This window comes from Protobothrops mucrosquamatus, unplaced genomic scaffold (genome assembly GCF_001527695.2).
Source record: "Protobothrops mucrosquamatus isolate PMUCROS unplaced genomic scaffold, P.Mucros_1.0 scaffold2320, whole genome shotgun sequence".
NCBI classification, from domain to species: domain Eukaryota; kingdom Metazoa; phylum Chordata; class Lepidosauria; order Squamata; family Viperidae; genus Protobothrops; species Protobothrops mucrosquamatus.
In genome coordinates this window covers 24,570-35,958 of record NW_015388404.1, presented here as the reverse complement: position 1 = coordinate 35,958, position 11,389 = coordinate 24,570, and the positions used below count along the sequence as shown (strand labels likewise).

The window sequence follows — 11,389 nt, the reverse complement described above, 5'->3', positions numbered from 1 at the left end:
TATTATTATTATTATTATTATTATTATATATGTGGGCCATCTACCTTAGAAACAACATTTACCTTGGCTTCTGAGTCTAGATTTGCTGGATCTGCAGGAATGCTCAGTTCCACTGTCCTCGTTTCAACAGCAACCACTCCTAGTGGTATGCCACCCAGCCTAGTAAAAACAAAACACACATTAAACGCATAGGCAACGTTCCCCAGCATTGTTCAAAACTCTGCGTCTGGTTTTTAAAACCTGCATAATGCCTGGAAGAAGCCTCAGCCGAAAATGTTTTTACAAAATAAACTGAACATAGACCAAGATAAGATAAGATAACCTTTATTGTCATTTTTTTTACTGTGGGCACAACGGCACACATCAAAAAGGAAATTTAGTTGCCCGCTCTCAAAGTGAAACACATGCATGACACACACCTAAACATACTATATACAACAAATGTATAGACCAGGGGTAGGCAACCTTGGCTCTTTTATGACTCGTGGACTTCAACTCCCAGAATTCCTGAGCCGGCATGGCTCAGCATGGAAACCTCTCCATTTCTCCTCAGCATGGCGGACTCAGGAATTCTGGGAGTTGAAGTCCACGAGTCATAAAAGAGCCAAGGTTGCCTACCCCTGGTATAGACCCACACCACTACATATAAAATAACAAATAAATATTAAATACTGTCCATCTTGAATATATAACGGAAGGAGGAAGCTTGAGAGTTCACAAGGTTAATGCTGTATGGAATGAAACTATAGCTGAATCTGGATGTTCTGCTACGGATACCACGGAGCCCCCTCCTCCCAGAAGGGAACAAGGAAAACAGGTCGTGAAGAGGATGTGTAGCGTCCTAGATAAACTTACGGACCCTGCTCAAGCTAATGTTCAATGGTGTCTGACTCTAGGGGGATGGTGCTCATCTCCATTTCTTAACCGAGACAGCCAGCATGGTCTGAAGGCATTTCCGTGGTCATGTGCCCAGCATGACTATACATCTAGGCACATGGAATGCTGTTACCTTCCCACCAAAATGATACCTATTATCTACTCGCGTTTGCATGCTTTCAGACTGCTAGGTGGGCAGGAGCTGGAGCAAGGAACGGGAGCTCACCCCGTCGCGTGGTGCTCAGATCTCAAACCCAGGCTGTCAACTTTCCAGCTGACAAGCTCAGCCTCTTTAACCGCTGAGCCATCATGCCCCTAAGCTGAACACAAAGAACATAAACTAATAATAATAAAGGGCCAAAGGCATAAAATAGATGCATCAACCACCCAAATTCTAGATTTGGTGTGTGATTATGGATCCACAGCTAGATGGACTGTGTCAACTTTGAAAACGATTTGCGGGAAATGCTTTAGCCTTGGAGGAGCACAACTCCTTAAAGCAACTTGCTTTTTTCGAGCTTTTTTTGCAAGTCTGAGAAACAGTTACTGTAACTTTAAAATCTGCAGTAATTTTAATGAGCGGACTCTTTAAAGCAGCAGTATCTTTTTTTCAGGCCACTTCCCCATAACAAAGCATTATGATCTAATTTTTAAAAAAAGGATTCAAAAGGATGGATTAAATGCAAACCACCGATAAATAATATTCTCTATTGAGGTTCAAAAATATACCTACAGATCCACAAGGTTCATGTACAGTCTTGAGGGTTTGGCTTACCAATGGGCTCATTTTGAGGAGGGATATTCCTGAGATTTTCAGCTTGAAATGAGTGAAATACTCTGAAACAGCTCCTGATTCCTGCTCAGAACATATCCCAAACAATTAGAACTAGCATCAAAACCCTTTTGTAAAGACCAGAAGAGCTGTCTGAAGCTCAGAACATTTTGAATTCAAAACACTTTGCACCCCAATAGTTTTGTGTTTTGCATTTGCCAATAACACGCAATGACCCCGATTCCTTTTTAATTCCGTTATCTTGCTACCTTACAGGGTTCTTACCCTAATAAAAGAGGATCTTAAGAGCTCTGAGGATGCTAAAGCGCTCCGTGCACGATTATTACTGTTGCTACTATTCTTAATCTTTGTTAAAGACTTACCTGGCTCTGCCAACCACAACTGTCTGAGCCCAGGGTTGCATAATCTCCAAAAAGGAGCCATAATCAAAGAAGCCACTTAGCCACTGGCCCTTTTGAGCTGCAAAGACAGGGAGAAAAGGGGAAATATTAAGAACAATGGAAACTTAGCATTTTTGTTGTTAGTTGCGAAGTCGTGTCCGACCTATCACGAGCCCATGGACAACGTTCCTCCAGGCCTTCCTGTCCTCTACCATCTTCTGGAGTCCATTAAAGCTCACGCCTCCTGCTTCAGTGACTCCATCCAGCCACCTCATTCTCTGTCGTCCCCTTCTTCTATTGCCCTCCATCTTTCCCAGCATTAGGGTCTTCTCCAGGGAGTCCTTCCTTCTCATTAGGTGGCCAAAGTACTTGAGTTTCAACTTCAGGATCTACTTGGTGCCATAGAAGAGCTTGGTTTGGAGAACAGAAGAGCAGATTTAAATTCTACTAGAACGGGAAATCTTCTTTCCTTCTTCCCAACATCCAAGATGTCCAGGAAGAAGATAGTACTGTAAAGAGCTTCCTAACTATCACTTCTCCATTCTTCCACTCATTCCTTTCTTCTTTTCCATCATAAAACTGAGAGCTTGTCTTGAACTTGTGGACTCCCCATAGCTGAGAATTCTGGGAGTTGAAGTCCACGGGTCTTAAAGTTGCCAAGGTTGGATACCCCTGACCCATATAAATATCAGGTGCTTTAGAAGCAATGGCTGTGTTTACATAACACGGAGATCACCACCGTATCTTCTTATGTCCACACTACGCCCTCTGCTTCACTCAGTTTTTCAGCTTCTTAAATATTAGGCAAAATTAAAAATAGAGATCGCATAGCGAAAAGCAAAGCATCTTTATTGCCAACAATGTCCTTAGACTCCATCTAGATAGGTCACTCCAGCATTTTTAGAAAATAATGGTGCACAACAACAATCCACTACCTTGTTTGTAAATTTTTCTCACTTGTCCAGAAAAAGCCAAAAATCAATTGGAAACGGATAGGACGCAATATGTTTAACCCATTCACTGAACTGACTTATGTACCTCACTTCACGCGATGAGCTGAAGTATAAACTGACCACACAGGTTGGATTTCAACAACTTAAGTCATTTTGAAAACTAACCCAGGTTAACACCATCCTGGCTAAGGGTATTTGCAAGTGAACTTGTAAGACCTTTTCCTGACTTGTGTAAAATGTGTTGTCCGAATACCATGTTGAATGTCAAGGAAGAATTTAGTCTATAAATCCTACCTCACAGGGCTGTTGTTGTGGGGAAAATAGGAGGAGGAAAGGGTTTTGGATATGTTCACTGCCTTTAGTTATTTGTAGTAGTAGTAGTAGTAGTAGTAGTAGTAGTAGTAGTAGTAGTAGTTAATAATAATAATAATAATAATAATAATAATAATAATAATAATAATAATAATAATAATAATAATGATGATGATGATGATGATGATGATGATGATGATGGAAGGCTTGCTGACTACTGGAGAGACCAAACTGGCCTATAAGAAAGACCAAATGAAGAACAGAATAGAGGCATGGGAAGACAAAGCACTACATGGCCAGTACATTAAAAAAATAGCTGAGAAAGCAGATAATAACAAGACCTGGCAATGGCTAAGAGCAGGAAAATTGAAGAAAGAGATTAATTCTGGCTGCACAAGACCAAGCCTTAAGGACAAATGCATATAAAGTCAAAATTGAGAAGACAGCAACAGACAGTAAGTGCCGCCTATGCAAAGAAGCTGAAGAAACAGTGGACCACCTGGTAAGCTGCTGCAAGAAGATCGCACAGACTGACTACAAGCAGCGGCATGACAAAGTAGCAACAATGGTGCATTGGAAGATCTGCAAGAAATATCATTTGCCTGTAAGCAAGAACTGGTGGGATCATAAAATAGAGAAAGTCATAGAAAATGAAAAAATTAAACTGCTCTGGGACTTCAGAATTTAAACAGACAAGCACCTGCAACATAACACCCCGGACTTAACAATTGTCGATAAGAAAAACAAAAAAGTCTGGATAGTGGACGTGGCAGCGCCCGGAGACAGCAGAATAGACGAGAAAGAACTGGAGAAGATAACAAAATACAAAGACCTACAAATAGAAATAGAAAGACTGTGGCAAAAGGAAGCAAGGGTAGTACCAATAGTAATAGGCGCCTTGGGGGCAATCCCAAAACAACTGGAGCACCACTTGAACACCATCATCGGCATTGACAAATTCGCCATCAGTCAATTGCAAAAGGCAGCCTTACTAGGAACTGCTTCCATCCTGCGACGATATCTGTAATACCATCAAACATCCACATCTGCCTATCCCAGGTCCTTGGTAAGGACTCGATAGGTAGACAAAATGCCAAATCCAGTCTGAACATCTGGCTGTGCGATGATCAATAATAATAATAATAATAATAATAATAATAATAATAATAATGATGATGATGATGATGATGATGATGATGGTGGTGATGGTGGTGATGATGATGATGATATACAAATAAATAAATAAACATTTAAAAAATCCATGTCTAGCCTCTCTTATCAGCTGTACTTTGCATGTTCTCAGAAGCTGAGACACACAACTCTCATAAACACGCTGCACTGATTTTGGACCTTCATCCACCCTGCCACCAACAGGTTGGATATCAGTGTATATTTTACCCCCGGATCACCTTAAGAGGTAATGTCCCATTTTTAACACATTGCACCAGGCGAGACATATTAAAATGACAAAACCCGTCTGCCTGGCCACGCCAATGGTTGTCTCTTTAATTTGCTCGTCTGCATAAAAGAGGGCCATTTATCAGCAGAAAGCATCAGTTATTGTTAAACGATGGGACACACGTAAAGCAGAGGGAATTTGTGCTGGTTTAAATAAATAACTCTACAAGGTGTTTCCCTCCCCTCCTTTCTTTCAAGACACTGCAAACATTTTTCAAAAGAAATCTAAGGCATTACAGCTGTTGTTTTTCAAGCCTCTTCAGTTTTCAAAATTACATGTTATCTTTTAAAGATAATTTATTAGGGTTTTTCTGCCCAAATGGGCAATGCTGGCAACGAAGACACAGATAATTGGCAGTGGCAGGGTCGCAGATTATTTGAGTGATAGTCCACACCACAGCAGCCTGGCATATGCTTGAAGCTAGTGTTTCTCGACTTTGACAACTTTGAAGTGTTTTGTACTTCAACTCCCAGAATTCTCCAACATGCTGGCCAGGGAATTGTAGGAATTGAAGTCCACAAGTTGATGAGATCGAGAAACACTGCTTGAAGGTCTCAGATTCAGCTCTTGGGACCTCTTCCCAAGACAAGGGCTGTGTCAACACCTGGAATGCTTGGGCAGCTGTTGAAATCCTAGAGCAGTGGTGGCGAACCTATGGCACGGGTGCCAGAGGCGGCACTCAGAGCCCTCTCTGTGGGCACACATGCTGTTGCCCCAGTCCTAGGCCTTCAGCTGGGTTTTATAAAACCTTTTCACTTTAGGCCTCTGCCGCCATGTGCAAAAAAAAAAAAGGTTCAATCAATCAGTCAATTTCAACTTCTCGCGGGAAAAAAAAGATCTTGCAAAGTTGGAATTGATTGATTGAACTTTTTAGTCCCACCCAGTCTGCCATTACCACCGCAGCCACGCCCACCCAATGGGCCACACCCAGCCGATGGGCCACACCCACCCGGCACCCAACGATGCATAAGTGGGTTTGGATTGCAGTTTGGGCACTTGGTCTCTAAAAGGTTCGCCATCACTGTCCTAGAGGCCTAGTGATGTAGCCATTAATCCAGCTACAAACGATGTTCAAAATATTGGGTTGGAACAAAAGTAGGAGAATCCAAAGGAGGGACCAGCAAAGGCCTCTAGGATCTCAACAGCTGCCCAAGCTTTCCAGATGTTGACACAGCCCTTGTCTTGGAAAGAAAGTGTTATTTGGGAGTTTGTGAGAACTTAAAAATGTGACTCAACTATCAATAACAGAATAACAGAGTTATTAGGAACCTTGGAGGTCTTCTAGTCCAACCCCCTGCTCAGGTAGGAATCCCTATATCATTTCAGACAAATGGCTGTCCAGTCTCTTCTTAAAAAATTCCAGTGTTGGAGCATTCATCACTTCTGGAGGCAAGTCGTTCCACTGATTAACTGTTCTCACTGTCAGGAAATTCCTCCTCAGTTCTAGGTTGGTTCTCTCCTTGATTGGTTTCCATCCATTGTTTCTTGTCCTGCCTTCATATACTTTGGAGAATAGCCTGACTCCCTCTTCTCTGACCCTCAAATATTGGAATACTGCTATCATGTCACCCCTGGTCCTTCTTTTCTCTAGACTAGCCATACCCAATTCCTGCAACCGTTCTTCATATGTTTTAGCCTCCAGTCCCTTAATCATTTTGCTGCTCTTCTTTGCACCCTTTCTGGAGTCTCAACATCAGAACAGAAATCAAATACAAATCCATGAGTATACTCCCTCTTCCCCCTTACAACTTAAAGTTGCCAAGTTTGAAAAACATCAGTCTAGTGCAGTGATGGTGAACCTTTTAGAGACTGAGTACACAAAAACTGGCCCCACCTCCACTCCACCCCCTGCCCCGCCCTGCCCCCCACCCCGCCTGCCCACAGGGCCACTCACTACCTCCAGGGCCCGCCGCAGATCGCCCAGGCAGCACAGCAGCACCATTGCGGCCATGCCCTCTGCCTGCGCCCCGCGATGGGGCGTGAGGGCAGAGTCTTGTGCGATGGGGCGTGAGGGCAGAGTGAGGCGTGAGGGCAGAGTCTTGACTACGATGGGGCGTGAGGGCATGAGGGCAGAGGGCAGAGGGCAGAGTCTTGACTACGCTGCCTGGCTGCCATGTCCTTGGCTGCGGTGCTCTGTGTGGGCCACGCTCAAGGGCGACTCTCCTCCAGGGGGGCTGCTGGTGAGGAGGGGGTCACGGGAGGAGGCAAGGCTGGGGCAACGGCACGTGTGCCCACAGAGAGGGCTCCGAGTGCCGCCTCTGGCATGCGTGCCATAGGTTCCCCACCACTGGTCTAGTGGATAAAGATGCTAGACTGGGAATAGGGAAACGTGATTTCTAGTCAGGTTAATGTTGAAAAACACAACACGAGACCCAACTGGCTCTAAGCATTGATGCCAACTTTCTCTCTTGCTACCACCCTGAACTGGGTTTCTTTGACTCCTCGATTGTCTACAAAACCACTGCAAAAGAGAGAGAGAGAGAAGGAAGGAAAAGCTTGGTGTCCTCTCTTTTCTGTTTCAACAATGGTGAAAAAGTCCTTTCTGCTCCACAAAGCCATGTGCAAAACCAATTAAAAGTGGAGATGTGGCTACGGCAACCTTTGCTGACTCCGACAGGATGGAAAGTGTTTTATCAAGCCTAAACTTGAAATTACTATGTTCTAATATACCCATGGCCCCCTGCTGTAAAACGTGGCCATTCATTTCAAAATTATCTCTTCATCGGGAGAGTCCAGAGCTGATCGTTTCGATTCCGGGGCCTCGTGTTGAGCGTCAGTTTGAAGAATATCGCGGCGCTATCTCTCCTAATAAACGGCTTTAACTTTTCACCTAAGAGATCTCTGCCTTAACTTATCAGGTAAAATCATCTGCTTCCCCAAACGCCTCTACTAAATTAGAAACCAAAGTCACTCCATTTGGAGCATGCAGACTCAAGGCAAGGCAGATGAATTGCCAGCAAGATGATTTGGTGAGGGGAGAAGCAAGGGAAGGGAAGAACATTAGACCCCAAATTGCCAGGAAACAAACAAACAAACAAAAGATCTATCATCGTAACACCGGCTTCATTCTAAGTAGGAACCCGAAAGGCTTGGAACTCCCTCGTTCATAATAATAATAATAATAATGATAAAGTTGGAAGGGACTTCGGAGGTCATCTAGTCCAACCTCCTGCTCAGGCAGGAAACCCTATACCATTTTGGACAAATGGCTGTCCAGTTTCTTCTTTAAAACTTCCAGTGTTGGAGCATTCACCGCTTCTGGAGGCAGGTTGTTCCACTGGTTAATTGTTCTAACTGTCAGGAAGTTTCTCCTTAGTTCCAGGTTGCTTCTCTCCTTGATTACTTTCCATCCGTTGCTTCATGTCCTGCCTTCAGGCGCTTTGGAGAACAGCTTGACTCCCTCTTCTTTGGGGCAGCCCCTAAGATATTGGAAGACTGCTATCATGTCCCCCCTCGTCCTTCTCTTCGTTAAACTAGACATACCCAACTCCAGCAGCCGTTCCTTATCTGGGAGAAATTTGCAAATTTGCATGCAAAATACCGGTAGTCCTCGATTTACGACCACAATAACCCCAAAATTTCTGTTGCTAAGTTCAACGGTGGTTAAGTGAGATTTGCCCCAATTTACAACCTTCCTTGCGGCAGTTGTTAAGTGAATTGCTGCAGTTGTGAAGTTAGTAACATGCTTGTTAAGTGATTCTGGCTTCCCCGTTGACTTTGCTTGTCAGAAGGTTGCAAAAGGGGATCGTGTGACTCCAAGACACTGCGACCGTCATAAATATGAGTCAGTGGCCGAGCAGCAAAATTTTGATCAAGTGACCAGCAAAGTCAATGGGGAAAGTCAGATTCACTTAATTAGCGCACGATTCGCTTAATGTTTAGGGCAAAAAAAGTCATAAAAATTAGGTCCAGTCATGTGATGTTTTATTGAATGACTGCATCGCTTAGCGATTGAAGTTCCAGTCCCAGCGGTACCCGTAGTTGTAAGTTGAGGACTACCTATATCTAGTTTTCCAAGATTATTTAACACTGCTTCAAACTTAAATTGCTTCTAAAATGGTGATGATACCACTCTAATGGCAGAAAGTGAAGAGGAACTAAAGAGCCTCTTGATGCGGGTAAAGAAGGAGAGTGCAAAAGTTGGCTTGAAACTCAACATTAAGAAAACCAAGATCATGGCATCCGGCCCTCTCAATTCCTGGCAAATAGATGGGGAAGAAATGGAGGCAGTGACAGATTTTATCTTCCTGGGCTCCAAGATCACCGCAGATGGGGACTGCAGCCAAGAAATTAAAAGACGCTTGCTCCTGGGGAGGAAAGCTGTGGCAAATCTAGACAGCATACTAAAAAGCATAGACATCACCCTGCCAACAAAAGTACGTAGAGTCAAGGCCATGGTTTTCCCACTTGCAATGTATGGCTGTGAAAGTGGGACCATAAGAAAGGCTGAGCGCCAAAGAATTGAGGCCTTTGAACTCTGGTGCTGGAGAAGACTCCTGCGAGTCCCCTGGACTGCAAGGCGATCAAACTGGTCAGTCCTAGAGGAGATCAACCCTGACTGCTCCTTAGAAGGCCAGATCCTGAAGTTGAAACTCAAGTACTTTGGCCACCTAATGAGAAGGAAGGACTCACTGGAGAAGAGCCTGATGCTGGGAAAGATGGAGGGCAACAGAAGAAGGAGACGACAGAGAACGAGATGGCTGGATGGAGTCACTGAAGCAGTAGGCGTGAGCTTAAATGGACTCCAGAAGATGGCAGAGGACAGGAAGGCCTGGAAGAATGTTGTCCATGGGGTCGCAACTAACAACAACAACACTGTAACTTTACTCACAATCACTCATGCCCTAGCCAGCTCTTGGTTGGACTAGTGTAATGCGCTCTACACGGGGCTGCCCTTGAAGATTATCCAGAAATTCTGGTTCCATCTATGGTCGTAAATCGAGGACTACCTGCACTGTTAATAAGTTTGTACTACGCCGCCCAGAGTTACTTGATTATGAGATGAGTAGCTATATAAAAATATGAAAAATGATAAATAATTGGAGTGCTACCAAACATAATGTGCCCTCTTCCATACTTTGTCCCAGATTAAATCCACCTTCTGAAGAACACATACTTGGGTGAGGTCGTCCAGCAAGCATCCAGCGAGGATCGTAGGGGGCCTTGGTGGGAAGGAATTCAATTGTTCTGTCGATCGGGTCCATCACAGTGAGCACCGGGACTGGACTGAACACACTCTAATACAAAAGAAACAAGCCAGAAAGCTCCGTTATTACACATTCTTATGGGTCTAATTTTCAGAATATCCTTCCCAGAGAAAGCCATGTCAGTTAGAAATCATCTGTCTTGTTATCTATTTGGATAACAGTTTTGGTGAGGGTCATTTCCTCCTCAGAGGTAACTTGATTATAGTGTTATCTTCTGTCTGACTCTTTGTTTGGTGTTAATCCCTGCTTATCTGAGTGCTGGCTGCTGGAAGTGGTATGTTCTAGTGCAGTGGTGGCAATCCTATGGCACGCATGCCAGAGATGGCACTCAGAGCCCTCTCTGTGGGCACGTGCGCCGTCGCCCCAGCCCCGCCTCCCCCCACAGCTCAGCAGCAGCCCCCCCAGAGAGTCGCCCCCGAGCGCGCTCTGCGCAGAGCAGCGCAGCCAAGGACATGGCAGCCAGGGCAGTGGGAACAAGACTCCGCCCTCGCACCATCACACGTAGGTGATGCTGCGGATCGCGGGCGGAGGGCGTGGCTGCCATGGCATTGCTGGGCTGCCTGGGTGATCTGCTGCGGCGGGCCATGGAGGTGGTGGGTGGCCCTGCGGGTGGGCGGGGTGCAGAGCGGGGGTGGGCGGAGAGGTGGGGGCGGTTTTGGGGCACTCGATCTTTAAAAGGTTTGCCATCACTGTTCTAGTGTTTTCCCCCCCTATTTTTTATCGATTCTTTTGAATGGTGTGTAAGTGTGGTTTATCACTATATGCTTATTGATGACGATTTGTCTGAAAGTAAATTTCCAAGAATTCTCCAGCATTTTTGGATTTGGCTTGGTCTAAAATGCCAACAGCTTCCAGTTGAAACTATGGCTGAATCGGTCCATATGTTGTGAGATTAAGGAGCTTTGGTCATGTCTTCTGACTGTTGGTTGATGTTCTTGGCCGTGAGATGTATAAATTGTTTAAATAAAGAAACAAACGAAATGTACCTTTGGCATGTAGGAGAGCCACAGCAGAATGGTATAGACACCTTCAAAGTCATCACATACAGTGCTGTGGGTGACTCCATTGTTATGCATGATCTGGATGCCACCCAACTGGTTATTAGAAGTATACACCTCTCTTCCAAGCACCTGTGCAAAGGAGGGGCACAAGAAAAAGAACATTATCAGATTTTTTTAATGCACCCAATGAGCTTTAATAATAATAATAATAATAATAATAAAGTTGGAAGGGACCTTGGAGGTCATCTAGTCCAACCCCCTGCTCAGGCAGGAAACCCTACACCATTTCAGACAAATGGCTGTCCAGTCTCTTCTTAAAAACTTCCAGTGTTGGAGCATTCACAGCTTCTGGAGGCAGGTTGTTCCACTGGTTAATTGTTCTAACTGTCAGGAAGTTTCTCCTTAGTT

At 44.6% G+C, this 11,389-nt stretch overlaps 1 protein-coding gene across 1 annotated transcript in view; it reads right to left on the bottom strand.

Annotated features, from left to right (window-relative positions):
• The window catches only part of LOC107295364 (acetyl-CoA carboxylase-like), an 87,052-nt gene that overhangs the window by 51,541 nt on the left and 24,122 nt on the right, over positions 1 to 11,389 (bottom strand). The window contains exons 3-6 of the mRNA XM_015824677.1: positions 10,967 to 11,110; positions 9,890 to 10,010; positions 2,032 to 2,128; positions 63 to 159 (exon numbers count right to left, since the gene is read on the bottom strand). Of these exons, the coding sequence (XP_015680163.1) occupies positions 63 to 159; positions 2,032 to 2,128; positions 9,890 to 10,010; positions 10,967 to 11,110 (459 nt within the window). The remainder of the gene's footprint in view (positions 1 to 62; positions 160 to 2,031; positions 2,129 to 9,889; positions 10,011 to 10,966; positions 11,111 to 11,389) is intronic.